General features: G+C 43.5%; 1 protein-coding gene across 2 annotated transcripts in view; it reads left to right on the forward strand.

Annotated features, from left to right (window-relative positions):
* NR1H4 (nuclear receptor subfamily 1 group H member 4) overlaps positions 1-22990 on the forward strand; it is a 113069-nt gene that overhangs the window by 65225 nt on the left and 24854 nt on the right. For both annotated transcript variants that reach the window (XM_044280638.1, XM_044280637.1), the window contains 3 exons: positions 5186-5326; positions 6564-6694; positions 22693-22794. In XM_044280638.1, coding sequence (XP_044136573.1) covers positions 5186-5326; positions 6564-6694; positions 22693-22794 — 374 coding nt within the window. The remainder of the gene's footprint in view (positions 1-5185; positions 5327-6563; positions 6695-22692; positions 22795-22990) is intronic.

Here is a 22990-nt window from a genome sequence, read left to right on the forward strand (position 1 = left end):
AAGATCAGGAGCCTTTGCCTGGGCTGCCTGAACCTCTGCCTCCAAATCAGAATAAAAAGCAGAGACGACCACCCCTTCAGTCAAAATGGGACCCGGGTCTTCAAAGTTCCCCCCTCCCGGAAAACAACGTGAAAGGGCATCCGACTTCACATTTTTAACCCCAGGGCAGAACGTGACAACAAAATTAAACCTAGAAAAGAACAAAGACCATCTGGCCTGTCTCGGGTTCAGACGCTTGGCCGATTCCAAGTAGGCCAGATTCTTATGGTCGGTAAACACGGTAATAGGGTGTCTGGCTCCCTCTAACCAATGGCGCCATTCCTCAAAATCTAATTTGATGGCCAACAACTCCCTATCTCCCACATCGTAATTTCTCTCTGCAGAGAAGAGTTTCCTTGAGAAAAGGGCACACAGTCGCCATTTGGCAGGAGAGGGACCCTGAGATAAGACCTCGCCCACACCCACCTCAGAAGCGTCCACCTCAACAATAAAAGGTAGAGAGACATCAGGTTGTACCAAAATGGGAGCAGAAGCAAAACTCTCTTTGATACTAGAAAAGGCTTTAAGCGCATCTACCGACCACGAGGAAAAATCTACCCCCTTTTTAGTCATATCAGTAATTGGCTTAACAACAGAGGAATAATTCGATTAACATTATGTTTTTTGGGAGGTGAGGTAACTAAAAAATCTTTTTTGACTTAAGGTTTATTTATTTAAATTTTTTGATATATATATATATATCTATATATCTTTATAGAGCCGTTAAGGACGTGGTGATACCAAATGTCTATTTTATTTTTTCATTTTTAAAATTTTTTAAATGGCTTAATTGGGGAATTTTTTTATTTTTTTTTACATGTGAAACTTTTTTCTTTACTTTTTTTATAAAACACTTATTTTTTTATTTTACAGTTTGTTACACTTTTGACTTGACATTTTTTTCACTATTGATTTCTCCTGTAACTGGGGCTGACATAGTAGCCCCAGTTACAGGGGGAATACAGCCCCCAGTGAGGCTGTACAGCATTATACAGTGCTGTACAGCCTCAGTGCAGGGCTGATCGAGGTCCGTGGAAGACCTGGCAGCACCTCCACTCCCCTGGTGGTCACATGACCACTGGGCCGGGACAGGAAGCGGCACATCGCTTCCTTGCTGTATACACAGCGCTCATTCAGCACTGTGTATACAGCGATCTCGAAGGCAGGGACACCCAGGAATGGTTCCTGCCTTCTCTCTGGGCTGTCCTGCTGTCACTGACAGCGGGTCCCCGGCACAGCAGCTGCACAATTAGAGTTCAGCTGCGATTTCTGAAAAGACATTTAGAAACGTCCGATCAGAGATAAACCTGACCGCCCAGGACATTTATAGGCAATGGGTGGCTGGGAAGTGGGTAAGGAATGCTCCAGGCTCTCTTTCAAAGGTTAATTTGCTTAAATATACCTGCTGAAATTCATGGTTGCCCATCTTTTTCTCACAGTGGTTTACAATCTGCATTTTGCAATAATTCTAGCAAATTCCTGGTTAAAATACGAAACTTGGGGCAGAAGTTTAAAATTTCTCAACTTTATAAATTCCTTCTTGAAGTATTATTTAATAGTATACGTTCCCCCGGACAAAAGTCTTGGGAACTTGCTTTACGCTGGGTTCAGACATGAGCGTTTTACAGCGCGTTCCTACGCGCTGTAAAACGCTCAACAGGCAAGAACCAATGATTCCCTATGGGAATGGTTCTCACCGTACGATCGCGCTGTAAAACGCCCGACGCCCCAAGAAGTACATGAGCTTCTTTGGGGCGTCTTGTTGCGCGTTCCCGTACACTTCTGGGAACGCGCGACAATGGGCGTTCGCTTGTCTCTGTATGCCGCGCATACAGAGCGCTCCATCGCGAACGCTCAGGTCTGAACCCAGCGTTAGGGTTTCAACCAGATGATTGGGGGAAAATAATGACTAATTTAAGAATAGTGTCACATAATTTTAATCATGTTTTGGTTTAATTTGATATTTTACACAGAGTACATGTCACACCACTATGGCTCAATAAATGTGGGTTGAGAAATACGTCCAATTGTCCACGGTGTGATTCACCTGGGGCTGATTATTTACACATGTTTTGGTTTTGTACACAATAACACAATATTGGGAGGGAATAGCTAAACATATTACTTAAAAACGGAAAATAGTGATTCTTTATACGGTGGAGTGTTGGATCCTGGGTGATCTTTCCCAAATTATTTATGATTAGTATAAAAGATTCCTCTTGATTAAAATTATTTTTGGGGCAAGACTTTTGATCACGCAAAGCTGGTTTTCGCAAAACATCCCCAGTGTGCATATATGGTTGAATCTGGTAAATAAGATTAAGAATTATGAAAGAATTTTATATAAACAAAGAAATATTGAGGAGAAATGGAATAAGGTATGGGGTATTTGGGAGTCATAAGTCTTCCTGCCTTCACTCCACCATAATCCCTTTTTCCGTCTTGGTTGACGGAGAGGATGGGAGACGCATCGCAAGGAAGGGAGGGGGGGTAGTTTTGGGGTGAAAACCCCAAAAATTTTATTGTTGAAGATTACGTTTATAATTTATATGTATGTCTTTTGCTGTCAATAAATAAATAAAAAGAAATACGATAGTTTTTTTTTATACACAGCAGCTAATATGAGGAGGCAGCGCTGCAGAGGGAGAGTCAGAGCTGCCCCCCAATGTCAAAACTGGGTGTGTGTTTCAGACTACTTCAGACTCCCTGCAGAAACAGTAGATGTAGTCACAGATCACAGCTCTGACCTAATGAAGCTCAGCTAAAAAGCAGCAAGGCAGCAAGTTCTAAGGAGAATAAATTACGGATGGTCACCATCTGGAGGTATCGCCTTACATATCATTTTTGAGATTCTGACTGGATAGTTGCAATAAAGCGGCTCTGTCACCAGGATCAACCCTATTAAACCAGACATACTGCCTGATAGGGCTCTTCATGCTGATTAAAACTATTATTATAAGCATATAAAAGACAAGTATCTTTATGTGGTCATGTTATAGCTTGGTGGTTAAATGGTTGGTTTTATATGTAGAGATCCCAGGTTTGAATCTCAGGGGAACCACCATATTTTCTACCACATTTATCCTATAAGAAAAGTTTATGTCCTTATCATTAGTGATGAGCAGCATGGGCAATATTCATTTTTGCCCTAATATTTGTGAAATTCACGAAATTCTAAAATTCGTGATCTCGTCATTATTTTCTTGATTGCGAAAATCGGCAATGTAATATACAGCATATGCTGTGAAGATACGAGATGTGCAGCACCTGCAACTACGGATACTGGAAGCCTGTGCTAGCATTTCTCCTGCGGTGTTGCTATCAGTGTGTGAAGAGTGGGAGAAGAGGGTTGTATTGACAATCCAAGACAATGGGCAGCACATTGAACACATTTTATAATTCGTCAGAAACTTGTAAATAACTCATGACAGAATAAAGTTACGTTAAAACCAAGCACACCATTGTTTTTCTTGTGAAATTCCCAATAAGTTTGATGTGTCACATGACCCTCTTCCTATTGAAAAATCAAAAGTTGGATTCAAAATGGCCGACTTCAAAATGGCCGCCATGGTCACCACCCATCTTGAAAAGTTTCCCCCCCTCACATATACTAATGTGCCACAAACAGGAAGTTAATATTACCAACCATTCCCATTTTATTAAGGTGTATCCATATAAATGGCCCACCCTGTACATCTTTGCAAATTCTCAAAGTGCCGATATATAAATTAGCGATTAGAATATTCGCGATCATCACTACTTATCATATTGAGAATAATGTTTTTTAGAAAGCTAATAAATATTACTGGCTTCTATATAACCATATATTGTGTCTGTAAATAAATCAGTAATAGGTTTTAGCAAAAAAACAAACAAACTTTTCTTAATATGGTAGGGTATTATTATTATATGATTATATATTATTTATTATAGTATAGCCTTTTGTTATATGGCTTTAAATAAATAAATAAAAATAACAGCTCTGCCATCAGCCTACTGTCTAGCCCTGTCAATCAATGGGAGGGGAAAGTGTGCAGAGCAGAGGGGGGGGGGGGGGGGGGTGTTATGTAGAAGTGCTCAGAATATCCAGCCCCTCCTCTGAGTGTTCGAATCGCTCATTTGCATATGAATAAAAACACAGATTTCTCTGCAGCTATTTATCATACAGACAAAAGAAAGGTACAGTTTTAATCAGTATGATGAGCCCTACTAAGCCAGTATGGCTAGTCTGGTTTAATAGGGCTGCTCCTGGTGACAGAACCTCTTTAAGGCTATGGGATGAAAACATGTTTTTGCATCATGGAAATAAGTTCATTTACTTTATTACCAGTGGGGTAATGAAAGCAGATGATGTTTACTATGGCATAAATTATGTAGCAAGTATCTTAGTCCAGTTTCAGACAAGCGAGTTGTCCGCGTGGGAGCCTGATTTCCTGGCTTGAACTCTGCTCCTGTAACGGGATCTGATGGCATTATAATGATTTATAATGATGTGTGTCCCTGCCTGACTTTGGCTGTAATGAATTGTACTGACTGCATTATGTCAGTACAAATCATTACAGCTGATGTCGGTCAGAGACACGCAGCATTATAAATCATTATAATTCCATCAGATCCCGTTACAGGAGCAGAGTTCAGGCCGGGAAATCAGGATCCCACGCGGGGACAACTTGGTCACCTAAACTGGCGTAAAGCAAAGCGGAACCAACAAATTAACTTGCCAAAATCACCATGGCACGGATGGACATTCATTTCAGGACTATTTTTACTTAAACTGATTATCTTTGAAGTTCAAATACGTTTCTAACAATATTTAAATCCTAATGAGCAAGACATGAATGAAAAAGTAAACTTTTTTATGTTTATCTATAATTATGGAGATCTGCACAATTTAGTGAAAATTTTGAAGGACTAAGGCTACTTTCACAAAACGCTACAAAATGGAAAGGTTCCTGATCAGTTTTGTCCCCAGTGACAAAGAATGGGGACCAAACTGAACTTTTTAATTCAGGTTTTGAGATCCTCTGCCGGATCTTAAAACCTGAATTGAAAACACAGATATGAAAGTAGCCTAACAATTTCATACTTAAAGTAACTGTTCAGACAAACCTGTTATAAGTGTGCCCACTCTGCTTCCAATCTGCAGGATTTTTCAGAAGAAGTATTACTAAAAATGCTGTTTACAAGTGTAAAAATGGAGGCAACTGTGAAATGGATATGTACATGAGGAGAAAATGCCAGGAATGTCGCCTACGGAAATGTAAAGAGAAGGGCATGCTTGCTGAATGTGAGTAAATTGGCAAACTGTCTACTTATTAGTTGCAAATAGGAAAAATCCCGGCACTCGCTTTCTTCGTTTAATATATTTATTCATACATCAGTTACAATAAGGGGACATGTTTCGGCCCGTCCTGAGCCTTTTTCAAAGAAAAACAGATCCGGTATTTCTTGCTCTCGCTTGCGCAGAGCAAGCGAGAGCCTCAGAGCATTAAATACTCCGATGCTCAAATCAAAGGGGCTGCCTGGGTGAAAATGAGGATATGTCCAGGTTCAGAGCCCTTTCAAGACTACAACAATATACACTCACCTAAAGAATTATTAGGAACACCTGTTCTATTTCTCATTAATGCGATTATCTAGTCAACCAATCACATGGCAGTTGCTTCAATGCATGTAGGGTTGTGGTCCTGGTCAAGACAATCTCCTGAACTCCAAACTGAATGTCAGAATGGGAAAGAAAGGTGGGCTACAACAGCAGAAGACCCCACCGGGTACCACTCATCTCCACTACAAATAGGAAAAAGAGGCTACAATTTGCACGAGCTCACCAAAATTGGACTGTTGAAGACTGGAAAAATGTTGCCTGGTCTGATGAGTCTCGATTTCTGTTGAGACATTCAAATGGTAGAGTCTGAATTTGGCGTAAACAGAATGAGAACATGTATCCATCATGCCTTGTTACCACTGTGCAGGTTGGTGGTGTAATGGTGTGGGGGATGATTTCTGGGCACACTTTAGGCCCCTTAGTGCCAATTGGCCATCGTTTAAATGCCACGGGCTACCTGAGCATTGTTTCTGACCATGTCCATCTCTTCATGACCACCATGTACCCATCCTCTGATGGCTACTTCGAGCAGGATAATGCACCATGTCACAAAGTTCAAATCATTTCAAATTGGTTTCTTGAACATGACAATGAGTTCACTGTACTAAAATGGCCCCCACAGTCACCAGATCTCAACCCAATAGAGCATCTTTGGGATGTGGTGGAACGGGAGCTTCGTGCCCTGGATGTGCATCCCTCAAATCTCCATTAACTGCAAGATGCTATCATATCAATATGGGCCAACATTTCTAAAGAATGCTATCAGCACCTTGTTGAATCAATGCCACGTAGAATTAAGGCTGTTCTAAAGGCAAAAGGGGGTCCAACACCGTATTAGTATGGTGTTCCTAATAATTCTTTAGGTGAGTGTATATAACCATACTATGCAGCTGAACATTTTTTCTATTCCATACCACAGGTTTACTAACAGAGATACAGTGCAAGTCAAAACGGCTACGAAAAAATGTCAAGCTCCCTGAAAAATCATTTGGTGAAGATAATGACGGAATTGAGATAAAGCAAGTTACATCTACCACAAAGACAAATCGGGTATGTACATTGGGGCAGATTTACTAATCCTGTAGATGGTGTAAACTTAGGCTGTCTAGACCAGCAGCAGATTTATCACAGGCATTCAGGCTGGATGATAAATGTGATGCCGGGATAGACACTTTTCTCTGACTCTATACCAACTACTGGTTGGCTTACTTTCAGACAGGAATTTTCTCCAGAATTGTGATGCAATTTTGGTGCAAAACACATCATGGGTCATACCCCTTTCCTGGTAAGCCACAAAAAGGCAAAGACACTGTCTCTAAGTTTAGATGAGCCCAACTCTTCGACCTTGTGGCACAATTTCTGCCAAACTCTAGGTGTACTCACTAGTAAATGTGGTCCATTGTTCCATTAGAACCTTATATTATACACTATCGATCTATCTATCGTCTGTCTCTCTCGCTGTATATTTATCTACTGTAAGTCAGGCACAAACTTAGCTATGGAGTTCTAAATAAAGTTCAGACAGCAATTTAAAGCTTCATGCATCGTGTGCATGCCACAATTTCTTCACTTCTTGGCAACTCTTGTCTGAAAAATGGACTGCCTAAGGCAGTGTTCTTCTACTCCAGTCCTAAGGGTCCACCTGCCACCTGGTGGTCATGTTTGAGGATTTCCTTAATATTGAGCAGGTGATATAATTAGTGTCAAACCTGTCAATGTATCAGGACTTACCACAGGTATTCATTCTGTGGGACATTCACAAATCATGACCGGCAGGTCACGCAGGTGGGCCCTGAGGACTGGAGTTGAGGAACACTGGCCTAAAGGATAGTTAATATAGTATGACCAAGATGGCTGCTCAGTCAAAATAGGGTTTGATAGGTGAAAGTTTTTCAACTAGAACACAGAAACTTTACTAATTAGACACATTACTTGTCCCATAGTGAACCAATGACACGTTTAACTTCAGCGCCACATATGTACAGTGCTTGGTGCAGGGCTTTAATCTGGAGCTCTATAAATATACAGCACGGGATATGAAGGGGTTGTATAGTTCAAAGATATTGACGAATCCTCAGGTCATCAATATCAGATTGGAGGGGTCTGATTCCCAGCACCCCATGCTGATCAACTGTTCGAAGATGTAGTGGTGCTCATGAGAATGGGAAGAGTAGTTGTAATTACATTCCCCCTCTTCTACAAAGGAGATGACATACAGGTAGCCTTAACGAAGAAGCAGTACTCATACAAGAACTCATACAAGGTTGAATCCCCTGCTATTAACGACAGCCAAGGACCCCTTTTGAGAAGATAGAAACTTTTTACTGAATCTGCCTTTTCTTCTGTACATAGCGCTCACATAGTGCTAAGCAGTGAATAGAGGAAGCAACGTAGTGCTATTATGTTATCACAGGGTGTCTCAGGCATAGGAGAGCAGGTGGGTCTTAGCAGACCCTGAGCATCTCTGCATATGTAAACTGTAGAGCCCTGTAACTGGGGCTCTTTGGATGCCCCATTATAGAGGAAAAAGAGTAAAAAAAAAAAAAAAAAGTCTTAGTGTCCCTAAAAGGCCTTTTAAAGTGGCCTTTTAGAGACATATTACATGCCAAAAATAAAAAGTTAAAAAAAATATACAGTTTATCTATAGAAAAATGTCTCCACACCAACCAAAATTGTCACCATTATCTCTCCGTTCACATAAAACATTATAAAATAATAATGATATATAAATATATATATATATATATATATATTTATATACAGTGCTGCCCATAATTATTCATACCCCTGGCAAATTTTGACTTAAAGTTACTTTTATTCAACCGGCAAGTAATAAGGCACACAAAAGCTTGCTTGGCCTTTACAAAAGCTCATCTGGACAAAGAAGAAGACTTTTGGTCTTCTGTGTTATGGTCAGATGAAACAAAAATTGAATTGTTTGGTCACAATGATGTTTCCTTCATTTGGAGTAAAAAAAGGAGAAGCCCTCAACCCAAAGAACACCATCCCCACTGTCAAACATGGTGGTGGGAACCTAATGCTTTGGGGGTGTTTTTCAGCCAATGGAGCAGGGAACCTAATTACAGTAAACGGCACCATGAAAAAAGAGCAATACATGAGGATTCTCAACGACAACATCAGGCAGTCTGCAGAGAAACCTGGCCTTGGGCACCAGTGGACATTTCAGCATGACAATGACCCAAAACACACAGCAAAAGTGGTGAAGAAATGGTTAGCAGACAACAACATTAACGTTTTGGAGTGGCCCGGCCAGAGCCCAGACTTAAATCCAATTGAGAATCTGTGGAGGGAGCTAAAGATCAGGGTGATGGCAAGAAGACCCTCCAACCTGAAAGATTTGGAGCTCATTGCTAAAGATGAATGGGCAAAAATACCTGTGGAGACCTGCAAAAAGCTGGTCTGCAATTACAGGAAGCGTTTGATTGCTGTAACAGCCAATAAAGGCTTTTCTATTGATTATTGAGAAGGGTATGAATAATTTTGGACTGGACACTTTTTGATCAAATGTAAATAAAAACAGAGAAATGTTTTTTTTCCACAACAATGCCTCTTGTACATCGTCTTATTATCTTTTGAGAGACACCTGTGTAATTTCCCGTCAAAAACATTACTTGCTGGTTGAATAAAAGTAACTTTAAGTCAAAATTTGCCAGGGGATATTAATAATTATGGGCAGCACTGTATTCAAAATAGTGAACTCATTTTAATAATTTATTTTGGTGTCAGTTTGCATATTTAAAGAATAAAAATAACATTAAACAAATTGTGTACAGTTTTTTCCAAACCTAACTAAAATAAATCACTAAAAATATATTAATACAAAACCCTATGTGTCACATGAAAAACATTGCATGATTTTGGTAGTCCAACATATAAAAAAGTTACAACCATTAAACCACCACACAGGCCCGGTGCTATCATAAGGCAGACCAAGCGGCCGCCTTAGGGCGCTGAGAAGAAGGGGCGGAAAAATGAAACCTTTTTTTATTTTTTCATTTACCACTTGCATGCCGCCGGTCTCATGTGGCTGTTCTCCTCTGTGTGGTGGTCCTCATATTTTCTCTCTGGGTTCCTGAGTCCTGACAAGTTGTTTGAGCACCTTTCCCAATCAGTGGCCGCAGCTTTGTCACGTGTCAGCATTTCCCGCTGAGCCAATCACTGGTCTGACACATGACACAGCTGCAGCCACTGATTGGCTGAGTGGGAAAGGTCCTCAAAGTCTTGTCGGGAGCCCAGAGAGAAGATACCAGGACCACACAGAGGAGAAGGGGAGCTGCTGCAGACGACCAGGGCCAGGTGAGGAGCATAATGTTTATTTTTACACAACATTAATAGAGGGGGAAAATGTGCCATGGAGGGGGAGAAATTTGACATGGAGGGGGTTGAAATGTGACATGGGGGGAGAAATGCGACACAAAGGGGGTGATGTAAAAAGCAGGGGGTGATGTGACACGGAGGGGGAGAAATGTCACATTTCTCCCCTCCATGTCACATCACCCCCCATGTCACATTTCTCATCCCCCTCCATGTTACATTTCTCATCCCCCTCCATGTTACATTTCTCATCCCCCTCCATGTTACATTTCTCATCCCCCTCCTTGTTACATTTCTCCCCTCCATGTCACATCACCCCCCCATGTCACATTTCTCATCCCCCTCCATGTTACATTTCTCATCCCCCTCCTTGTTACATTTCTCATCCCCCTCCATGTCACATTTCTCCCCTCCATGTCACATTTCTCATCCCCCTCCATGTTACATTTCTCATCCCCCTCCATGTCACATTTCTCCTCCCTCCATGTCACATTTCTCATCCCCCTCCATGTCACATCACGCCCTCCTTTTTACATCACCCCCACCGAGTTGTGGGGGGGGGGGGGGGCGCCAAAATGTAGCTTCGCTTGTGTGTGCAAAAAACCTTGCAACGGCCCTGCCACCACATGCACTGAATCACAAAAATTGTCTGGTCATTAACTTTGAGGCCAGGTCATTAAAGGGTTCAATAGTGTTAATGGGAATGTTTCATCAAAAAATAAACTATTTGTAAATCACATTTTAATGTTAAACACATTTTTTAAGATGTTTTTTTTTATCTTCTATGTCACTTCTATATTAAAAAATGAACTAAAATCCTGTAGTTTCTTACTGGCCACTAGGCCTAAAATATGTTAAGACTTCCTGTTTTTTTGAGGCACCTACATGGGCCATAGACACAATGTACACGAGCTGACCCCATTGACTGATATGGGAGAGTTTTCTAGGCATGCTGTGACCTGTGTAGAGGTCAGGAGGGAGTTGATAAGCTGTGATATCGCCTATCGTGAATGGTACATCCTGTCTTATCTATATAGAGGTGTTACTAATTCCCCCTGTGATAACAGCTACTGAAAAGTTAGGCTACTTTCACACTGGCGTTTTGTTTTGGCTTTCCGTTTGTGAGATCCGTTTCAGGGCTCTCACAAGCGGCCCGATACAGATAAGTTCAGCCCATATGCATCCTGAATGGATAAGGATCAGAATGCACCGTTCAGAATGCATCAGTTTGGCTGCTTTCAGTCTCCGTTCTGCTTTTGAGGCGGACACAAAAACGCAGCTTGCAGCATTTTGGTGTCTGCCTGACGATGCGGAGCCAAACGGATCTGTCCAGACTTACAATGTAAGTCAATGGGGACGGATCCGTTGACACTGACTTCCGTTTTCACTAAAACAATATGGTGGAATTGAAAACGGATTCGTCCCCCATTGACTTTCAATGTAAGTCAGAATGGATCCATTTTGACTTAGACTTTTTTGAAAGAATAATGCAAACGGAACCGTTCTGAACGGATACAAGCGTTTGCATTATCGGTGCACCACACCGAACAGAGGTGTGAAAGTAGCCTTACCTGTAAAGACATTGTCGTACTGGGGTGCCTAGGGCCCACCAGTAAAATTTATTTAGGGTCCCACCATACGGATACATTTATGTATTACCTACTCACACAGCAGCAAGATGCTACCAGATGATTGAATATGTGGGTCCCTGCAGCAACTTTGAGAAGGTAGGTCCTGGGGAGATGAGGACACTGTCAGCTTTCCTCTACACCTAGAAGTCACCTCAGCTATCTGATTGTGTCTATAATAATAATAAACCGTTTTTTATATGAGCATAAGCTGGTTGAGGTGCTGTACACTGAATATATGTATGTAGTGCTGTAAGTCTACTGTGTTATGTGCCACTTGTGCAGGGGGTGGGAGACTAGAGGGCCCACCTTGCCTAGGGGCCCACCGGGAAATTCCTCTGTACCCCTGTGGGCCAGTCCAAGCCTGTGTACAGAAGAGGAAATCATAACCTAGTGGGCAGTGTGAAAATTGCAGGATGATATAATTTTTTTTTTCTAATATAGTGTCATGGAAAATTAAAAATATTCACTAAAAAAATGTTATTTAATGCAAAAACATGATTTGAAATATAGGTCTTTTTTTGAAGACTCATTCCCTTTGAAGAGGACCTTTCATGTTTTTTTTTTATTATAGATAAATACCTTTACTTGCGGGGTACCCCCCCCCCCCCCCCCCGCTGTTTTCCCACTCAGTATTTTAATAAAGGGAGGAGGAGACGCCAGGGTTTCTCAATGGGGGTCTCCTTCTCCCTGGCTGTGCCGCAATCCAATCAAAGCCAGGGAGAGAAAAAGACTCACCTTCTCCCTGGCTGTGATGCTCTTTGATTGGATCGCGGCACAGCCAGGGAGAAGGAGACGCCCATTTAGAAACCCTGGCATCTCCTCCTCCCTGTACCGATTCTCAGTATTAACATACTGAGCGGGAAAACTACAGGGGGGCACAGTGGGGCGTAGGAGCGATATAAAAAAACAGGCAGGGTGGCAGCATCAGTCAGGGGTACCCCGCAAGTAAAGGTATTTATCTGGAATAAAAAAAACATGAAATGTCCTCATTAACTTGGTTTTGATTGACCAGATGGCCCACCACACTACTGCTAATGCCCTGCATAAATCATAGAGCAGTGGTCACAGTTTGGCTCACTGTAATTGTATTATACTAGTTTTTTATCTTTTGTTACATTATATTTGCTTGAAATGATCAATCATTGATAGTGTTGAGCGAGCATGCTCGGCCGAACACCATTTTCACTCGAGCATCGTGCTCGGCACATCACGGTGTTCAGCTGAAAAACACGTGTGCCCGAGCGCGATGCTCGAGTCTGCTCCCCGCACGTTTGTACGCAGACAATAAACGTGCGGGGAAGTAGTGCCACTCACTGTTATGCCGTAGCCATGTTGGTTACTGGTATTACAGTGATTGGCTGACCAGAACGCGTCATCGGGTGCTATATAGCACCCGATGACACGTGGTTTGGCTCAGACTTAGGGCTCATCCACACGAACTTGTGAAGTCCGTGCTATGGACTGCAAATTGCAGTCCGCAATGCATGGGCACCGTCCATGGGGCAGGTGCATGGGGATTGCAGACCCATTCATTTGAATGGGTCCGCGATCCTTCTGTTCCGCAAAAAGATAGAGCAAGTTCTATCTTTTTGCGGCGTGCAAGCACGGAACGGAACCCCAGAAAACACTCCGTAGTGCTTCCGAAGTGTTCCATTGTTATGTTCCGCATCTCCGGATTTGCGTACCCATTGAAATGAATGGGTCCGCACCTGTGATGCGGAATGGCCATGGAATGGTGCCCGTGTATTGTGGATCCGCAAATGCGGGCCACAATACGACAACGGGCAGCACACGTTCGGCGAGCTGCAGCAGAAGGGACAGATAATGTAGGGAGAGGAATTGTGTGTTTTTTTAGGGAGTTTTGAGTGTTGAAAGGTGTTAGAGACCCAACAGTCCTTTTAAGGACTATTGTTTTATCTGGTTGCGAAATATATTAGCGCAACGTGCGCTAAATTGTGTGCAATTGTTTGGCTGCTGGTGACAGCAGCGATATTACCTGCGCTACATCTCTAGTATAACGTTTGCGCATCATAAATATCAGTGACATTCAGTTAAATTTTTTCGGCGCTGGTAATGGCGACATTACCTGCGCTACATCTCCTGTATAACATTTGAGCATCCAAAATATCAGTGACATTCAGTTTAATTTTTTCGGCGCTGGTGACAGCGACATTACCTGCGCTACATCTCCTGTCCAACATTTGAGCATCCAATATATCAGTGACATTCAGTTACATTTTTTCGCCGCTGGTGGCAGTGACACTACCTGCACTACATCTCTTGTATAACATTTGTGCATCCTAAATATCAGTGACATTCAGTTACATTTTTTCGCCGCTGGTAACAGCGACATTACCTGCTCTACATCTCCTGTATAACGTTTGCGCATCATAAATATCAGTGACATTCAGTGTCATTTTTTCGGTGCTGGTGACATCGACATTACCTGCGCTACATCTTATGTATAATGTTTGAGCATCCTAAATATCAGTGACATTCAGTTTAATTTATTTGCGCATACACTTACAAAACCTGCGGCACTGTAAGTGTGACATACTTGCAAGCATATATACCATTTAATATGCTCAAGGCGAGCAGTAAGGGACGGGGAAGTGGCCGTGCTGCTGATGGTGCACGCAGAGGCCGTGGCCCTAGGCGCGGTGAAACTGTGCCTGCTGCCAGAGCACAAGAAACACACTCATCCACGATACCCAGCTTGCAGGGCGGCGCAGGACACCACTCTCGAAGTCACATCAGTGCGATCAGGTGGTCTGTTGGATTGTAGCAGATAATGCTTCCAGTCGGTGAAGCACCACCCTGTCTTCCACAAAGTCCAGTGTCAGTAGCCAAAAGTCTGGTCAACAGAATCCTCACTCTGATCCTCTTTCCTCCCACCATAGAGAGTCTTGGCAAACAAGTGATCCCACACTCGGATATTCTGAGGAGCTCTTTTCATCTCCATTCCTTGATTTGGGCCTCTCGCCAAGCCCATTTTAAGAGGGACATGAGGAGACCTTGTGCACTGATTCCCAAACTCTTGAGTATCCACAGTCAGATAAAGATGACGTTGGGGAACAGCAATTAGTGTTTCACGAGGTGGATGATGATGATGAGACACAGTTGCCAATAAGTCAACCCCAATTAGTGTCTCAAGAGGTTGATGATGAGGATGAGACACAGTTGTCAATAAGTGAGGTTGTTGTTAGGTCAACAAGTCAGGAGGATGACCAAAGTGAGGAAGTGGAAGAGGAGGTGGTGGACGATGAAATCACTGACCCAACCTGGGAAGGTGGCAAGCCGAGCGAGGACAGAGGGGGAGGGATCCGCAGCACCGCAACAAGCTGGAAGAGGCAGTGGGGTGGCGGTCCACACCAAACAGGCCCGAAACTGTTCCCCGGAGCACCCCCTTGCCAAGGGGTAGGTGTTCCGTAGTCTGGCGCTTTTTTAAAGAAAGTACGGGCGATAGAAGAAGAAGAATTGTCATTTGCAACCTGTGCCGTACCAAAATGAGCTGGGGCGTGAACACTAGCAACCTTACCAGCATGATCCGCCACATGGCATCAAAGCACCCTAATAGGTGGGCCGAATGCCTGGGTCCACAATCAGTGATGCGGGTCACACCACTGCCTCCTCTTCCCCTGTGTTACGTGCTGGCCAATCCCCTGTCCAAGACGCAGGCCCGGATGCCTCCCGCCCTGGACCTGGACCTTCGCAAGCACTATCAGCTAGCACATCCACTTCTGTGTCCCAGTGTAGTGTACAGATGTCCATACCCCATGCCTTTGAACGAAAGCGCAAATACCCAGCCACCCACCCACAGGCCATAGCACTAAATGCGCATCTTTCCAAATTGCTGGCCCTGGAAATGTTGCCATTTAGGCTTGTGGACACTGAGGCTTTCCGCAGCCTGATGGCGTCCCCAGCCACCACTATTTTTCCTGGTGTGCTGTCCCCGCCTTACACCAGCATGTGTCCCATAACATCACCCGTGCCCTGACCAACGCAGTTATTGGGAAGGTCCACTTAACGACTGACACATGGACAAGTTCTTTTTGACAGGGACGCTACATTTCCCTGATGGCACACTGGGTGAAAGTTGTGGAGGCTGGGATCGAGTCGTATCCTGGGATGGCACAGGTGATAATGACACCAAGGATTGCGGGCCCTACTTCCATCAGGATTTCCGCCACCACCTACATTACTGGCTGCAACCCCCCCTTCTCCTCCTCCACCTCCTCCTCCACTTCCACCTCTGAATTCTCATCTTGCAGCACCAGTAAGCCATCAGTCAGTAGCTGGAAGCAGTGTAGCACTGCAGTGGGGAAGCGGCAACAGGCCGTGAAGAAACTAATTTGCTTAGGTGACAAACAGCACACCTCCGCAGGGCTGTGGCAGGGTATAAGGGACCAGACTGAGCTGTGGCTTTAGCCACTCAACCTACAACCAGGCATGGTTGTGTCTGATAATGGCCGTAACTTAGTGGCGGCTTTAGAGCTCGGCACGCTCACACACATACTATGCCTAGCCCACGCGAACAACTTAGTGGATCAGCAGTTTCTCAAAACCTACCCTAATTTGCCTGAGATACTGGTGAAGGTGCGTCGCGTGTGTGCCCATTTCCAAAAGTCATCTACAGCTGCCGCCGGTCTGGCAACACTGCAGCAGAGCTTGCAATTGTGAGCTCACTGACTGCATGTGCTGGAACTCTGCATTCCACATGTTGGCCAGTCTTTGTGAGCAGCAGAGGGCAGTAGTGGAATACAAGCTGCAACATGTTTGTCGCCTTTCCAGTCAGTTTCCGTTCTTCACAAGCAACTAGTGGGCATGGATGTCTGACCTCTGTGAGGTTTTACGCAACTTTAAAGAATCAACACAGATGGTGAGCGGCGATGCCGCTATTATCAGTGTAACCATCCCACTTCTTTGTCTACTGAAACGCTCACCGCTCACAATGAAGACATTACACAGGGTGATAACCAGACCACCCTCCGTTCGTCTTCTCAACGCGAATTGGATGATGATAAGGAGGAGGAGCTGGAGACGGTTGCCTCCGCTACAGAGGGTAGTACCCATAGCAGATTTATTCCATATGTTCAGCATGGATGGGCCGAAGAGGAGAAAGGAGGCTGAGGATATTGAAAGTCAATCTCCTGATGAGGACAGAGAAGTCTTGTCTGTTATGACTCTGGCACACATGGCTGACTTTATATTATGCTGCCTTTTCTGTGACCCTTGCGTTATATGCATTTTGGCCAACACCGATTTACTGGTTGTTCAACCTTCTTGACCCCCACTACAAAGAGAACTTCTCATCTCTCATTCCTGTGGTGGAGAGGACTGGCAAAATAGTGCAATACCAGAAGGTCCTTGTGGAAAAATTGCTCCAAAAATTTCCAGCCAACAACGCTGGCGGCAGAGTACGTAGTTCCTTTGGAATCCGAGGAGGGGAGACGAGGGGAACACACAGCAGTTCAAACACAGGCAGGGCAACACTCTCCAAGGCCTGGGACAGTTTCATGACACCCCGCCAGCACCCTCACCTTGAGGAGCGGCCTATTGTCACAAGGAGGGAAAAGCTTTGGAAGATGGTGAAGGAGTACGTAGCAGACCGTGTCAGCATCCTCAGTTATCCCTCTGTGCCTTACAACTATTGGGTGTCCAAGCTGGACACATGGCACGAACTGTCGCTCTACGCCTTGGAGGTGCTGGCCTGCCGCCAGCTTTTTGTCAGAGCGGGTATTTAGCGCATCCGACTGTCAACTTAAAATGCTGACAGGTTGACTCTTATCAAAATGAACAAGGCCTGGATTGCCCCTAAGTTCTCTACTCCACCAGAGGAAACAATATGAGAAAAAGGAAAGAAAGGTTGGTGGAGCACCTATGGTCAAGAATTGGTGAGGTAGTGGCACCAAGAAAGGCGGGGGGGGGGGGGGGGGGGGGAGATGGTGAACACCTCTATATAACTTTAGTGAATGCCCCTATAAAATCCAGAGGGTAAGGTATGTTGGAGCAGTATATAGATATGTAAAAAAAAGATGACATGAGGTTATGACCTTAAAATCAGTCTAGAACGATTTCCAGAGTTATCAATAAAAAGAAGTACAAACAATCTTGTTTAGTACTCACATCACCAGGGGGGGTGGTGCAAGATAAGCACATGACACTTGACACCAGACTTTCCCCCGCCCAGATCGCCTGTAAGTAGGTGGTTCTTTCGTTGTCCTGTGAATGGATGACACAACGGACTTCCAAGGTACGAAGTAATTGTTAAATTCAAATAGCTTGACGCATTTCAGGCAATAAAAAAGAGGAAAGCGGCTGAACATAAAGGCACTTTAAATGTGGCTATTATGGTGTATTGGATACATTGTATTCCCATGCACACCTGCCACCACAAAAAAGGGTATATGGTTCAATCTTCCTTTTCTCATCGTCCTCCTCCTCTATCACATCAACATGCTTATTAGGCTGCCCTTGCTCCTAATGTTTTTGAGGGTCACCAGCAGGCCCTCGCCCCTAATGTTTTAGAGGGTCAGCTCAGCAGCAGACCCTCACCCCTAATGTTTTAGATGGTCAGATCAGCAGTAGATCCTCGCCACTAATGTTTTAGAGGGTCACCAGCAGGACCTCGCCCCCAATTGTTTTAGAGGGTCAGTTCAGCAGCAGACCCTCACCTCTAATGTTTTAGATGGTCAGATCAGCAGCAGGCACTCGCCCCTAATGTTTTAGAGGGTCAGCTCTGCAGCAGACCCTCACCACAAATGTTTTAGATGGTCACCAGCAGGCCCTCGCCCCTAATGTTTTAGATGGTCAGTTCAGCCGCAGACACTCACCCCTAATGTTTTAGATGGTCAGATCAGCAGCAGGCCCTCGCCCCTAATGTTTTAGAAGGTCAGATCAGCAGCAGACCCTGACCCCTAATTTTTTAGATGGTTAGCTAAGTAGCAGACCCTCACCCCTAATTTTTTAGATGGTCAGATCAGCAGCAGACCCTCACCCCTAATGTTTTAGAGAGTCAGATCAGCAGCAGACCCTCACCCCTAATTTTTTAGATTGTCAGATCAGCAGCAGGCCCTCGCCCCTAATGTTTTAGATGGTCAGCTCAGCAGCAGGCCCTCGCCCTTAATGTTTTAGAGGGTCAGCTCAGCAGCAGACTCTCACCCCTAATTTTTAGATTGTCAGATCAGCAGCAGGCCCTCGCCCCTAATGTTTTAGAGGGTCACCAGCAGGCCCTTGCTCCTAATGTTTTTGAGGGTCGCCAGCAGGCCATTAATCATAATTTTGTAAGGGTCTGTATGATGCCTTCCTTTATGTGTAATAAAGGGTGTATAGGAGTGTAATTTTTGGCAGCCCTTTCACTTAGTGCATAGGCTTTATGAGTGTAGGAGTCCCACTACCTGAACAGTTGTACCACAATGTGAATGAGGCCCTCCCTTATGTGATATACAGGTTGTATCGGAGTGCCTCTTCCTTGTAGGTTTTGGCAGCACTTGCACTTTATATACAAGTAAATATACAGGAAAGAATGTTTCCTAACAATTTTTCCTCTAAAATAGATTTTATCTTCGGTTTTGTGCATATTATTGTCAGTCTGTAAAATTGGCGTACTGCTCGGACAACATTGTTCCCAGCAGTGACCTGGGACTCCAAGATGCATCCAGACATCCTCCCCATGCTGTTCCTTCATCATTTCGGTGGTGTTTCCATCAATTTCTGACTTTTTCCTATGAACCAGACACCCTCCCCTCTTCAGAGCAGGGGGTGCCTGGTTTAATGCTCGGGTTCTCCCATTGACTTCCATGGTGCTCGATTAACATTAATCATTGAGCATTCCTTCAGGGGCAGGGTTGTCAAATCAGTAAGTACTCACTCATCAACTTAAGACATTCCTAGGCATTAACATATATACAGTATTGTGGATAGTATTCTATAGTACATTTCGTATTTGAGATTTTACTAAATACGGTAAATATCACACATGATATGATGTTGAAAAATATGAATAAATACACCATACATGTTTGCAAGCAGTGACATCTAAATATTTGCCATGTGACATATGACCTTTATATATGATTGATGACATTTCACAAAGTCAGTATAAGTAAAGGTTTTCCCCCTTGTGCGTGTATTTCTTCTACATAACAGGCATGAGAGGTTGTGAAAATGTTGTTCATGGCCCTAAAGTCAATAATAAACACATGTGACTTTGTTAATAGATTTTTCTAAAATCTATAAAACGCAGCATAAATAAGCTGTGTCAGACAGTGTAATACAGGAAACAGCTCAGACATTTATCAATCCACAGTCACAGCGCACATCCACGCAAGGCTGCGATCATACAGTAACGTCATTATCTGGCAGCAGAGACTTCCACTTATCATAAGGGGCTTCTGGGCAGACACCATTGGGCAGATGAAAGGCTTTTGCAGGTAACACTGCTGTGAGAAGCATCTGTAATGCAGCAAGTGCAACCTGAAGTGTGGACCATGGACCTTATCATAGAATTTCATTTCTATGAAAAGTAGCATATAAAAAAAAAGGCTTTTAGATATGTTTGCCTTCATAAAGATTGATCATCTATGTCTACATCTATGATGTAATCTACATTATTGGACCTTCCTATCAAACTGTTTAGATAGACACATAGCTGTGGTTCACCTGATTAAAACACAGTTTATATTTCTTTTTTATCTGAGGCTCCATTCCCAAGTAATGACACTTTTTCTTAATATGCAAATTAGGACTTTGGTGCAATGAGGACATTACCGTTGCTCTTGTTGTACCCAAGCTCCTCTCCTTTCTGTGTCCAGCTCCTGTCTGGTTGCTTTGATTGACAGGGCCAGGCTGCCATATTCCTCATCGCTTTACAGACATTATCATTTCCTGCTCTCCCCAGTGGAGCTCGCAATCTAAGTTCCCTATCAGTATGTCTTTGGAGTGTGGGAGAAAACCAGAGTACCCAAAGGAAGCCCACGCAAACACAGGGAGGACATACAAACTCCATGCTGATATTGTCCTTGGTTGGATTTCAACCTAGCACCCCGTCACACCTTGACCAAATAGTCATCAGAACTAATATTTGTCATTTGTCTACTTTGCTTCTGACCACTTAAAGCAAATATATTACAGTCTGTGACTTGCAGAAGGCATTTTGGTTCTTCTAATTAACCATTGATTGTTAAGAATGAGTAAAGTTAATCCTTGGTGCTTAAAATAAATCAGTTCTTAAATCTGCCATAAATCAAAGTCAAGCTGAATTCTATAAGGCAGTGATGCCCAACCTACAGCCCACCAGCTCTTGTAAAACTACAACTTCCACCATGCTTTGCTGTAGGCTGACAGCAGTAGGCTGTCTGGGCATGCTGGGAGTTGTAGTTTTGCAACAGCTGGAGGGCCGCAGGTTGAGCACCCCTGCTATAGGGTATTGTCAGATGTGAAAGATTTTTTGCAGAAATTTCTACAGCTGAAAACCTGCTCTCTACATCTGAATTGGATGCTTCAACAGCATATGCATTGATTTATGGAATCCCTATTAACATGAATGGGACTGTCACAGAAATGTATGGAAAATCTGCTGCATGTGAACACATTTGACACATACAAGCCCTTTTGACTTCAAAGGAGAAGTGCTCCAATATAACACACAACCAACGGACAGACGTGGTGCTGCTTTTGGAGAAAAAAAACGCCATGTTTTTTCTCATCCCAGACAACCCTTTTAAATAGGCTGTTCTCACTGGGAAATCCCTACTTGTTAGAAGGATCACTTAACAATAAGATGATCAGTGATCGATCAACTGTTATCTGTATGGAAAACTGTCAGTACGTTAATTTTTATGCATGCCACTACAGGGAAAACTAAAGGGTTTGTCTCACTTCAGTAAATAGTATTTATCATGTAGAGAAACTTATTACAAGGCACTTACTAATGTATTGTGATTCTCCATATTGCCTCCTATTCTGGCTGGATTCATTTTTCTATCACATTATACACTTCTGATATGCAGGGGTTATGATCACCCTACAATCTAGCATCAGTGTGGCCGTGCTTGCACACTATATTAAAAAGTGGTGGCCGGGAGCGTGCATAGACATACATGCACAGCAGCCCCGTCCTGGCCAACTCGTATCTGCGCTGTAGCCATGGCCAGTATTGATGAGCGAAGTTATAAAAAATTTGATTCAGCTGCTTTGCCGAATTTCACAAAGAAATTCAATTCATGATGAATTACTTAGTCACGAAGTGCATTCCTTTGTAATGACAGGGAACGGTGATCGTGTCGCCCCCCCATCAGTGAACCCCTCTGATACCGTGTTCATGGCTGATCACGGTATCTGAGGCTACAATTGAGGCCTTTCAGGGGTTAATCAGGTTAAAAAAATACATACTCACCTTATCCATTTGCTTGGAGAGGCCGTCGCAGCCATTGATTGATGACGCTGTGCGAAATCTCGCGCGGGGACGTGATGGCGGCCAGCGCGGGGCATGGTGAGGTCATAACATTACCCCCCGCAAGATTTAGAGTAGTATCTTCAATTAAGATGGCTGCAACGGCCTCTCCACAAGAAAATAGATGAGGTGAGTATGTTTTTTTTTTTTACCTGATTAACCCTGGAAAGGCCTCAATTGTAGCATCAGATGCTGCGATCAGCGATGAACGTGGCATCTGAGGGGTTCAATGACACACCACATCACTGCTGCAGCCAATCCCCAACCTCAGCTGTCACTTGGCATATACTGTTGAGGCCAATGACTGACTGCATGATGATCTGGTGTGTATGGCACTTGGCTGCACTACAGGACCACGATTCTGGAAGCAGCAGTGGAAAAAGTGGTATAACTTCCTTTTTATTTTACTATATTTTCTGTTTCTCCCCGAGTTTGTAGTTAATTTGGACAACCCCTTTAAAGAAGACCTTCCATCTGGTATTGTGATATTATGTTGTCACATGTTTTCTACATGGTTAGTGATATATGAGAACCGTGTAATCCCTTTTATGCGCCCTCATGGGCTGTCTGATCTATACCACAACATTCGAGATTAGTACTAAATGTATTGTGTTTTGATGTTGAAACAGGTCAAAGAAGAACTAACACAGGATCAGATCCAACTGCTTCAGTATGTGATGGAAGCATATAACAAGCAAAGACTGCCTCAGGACCTAGCTACAAAACTGATAGTAAGTGTAACCATGCGATACTTCATTGAAATAATCTCATTTATAAAATCCTATTGGTCTCTCTAAATAATTGAAACATTTACTGACAGTAAATAGCATATGTAAGAAGCTTTTTTAAAGCAACCAATTTATATTTATAGTTATAGGTATCATGCAGCTGCTGCCACAAGACGTGACAATCCATCCTTACTAGAAG

The sequence above is a fragment of the Bufo gargarizans genome, chromosome 2, assembly GCF_014858855.1.
Source record: "Bufo gargarizans isolate SCDJY-AF-19 chromosome 2, ASM1485885v1, whole genome shotgun sequence".
In the NCBI taxonomy this organism is placed as follows: Eukaryota; Metazoa; Chordata; class Amphibia; order Anura; family Bufonidae; genus Bufo; species Bufo gargarizans.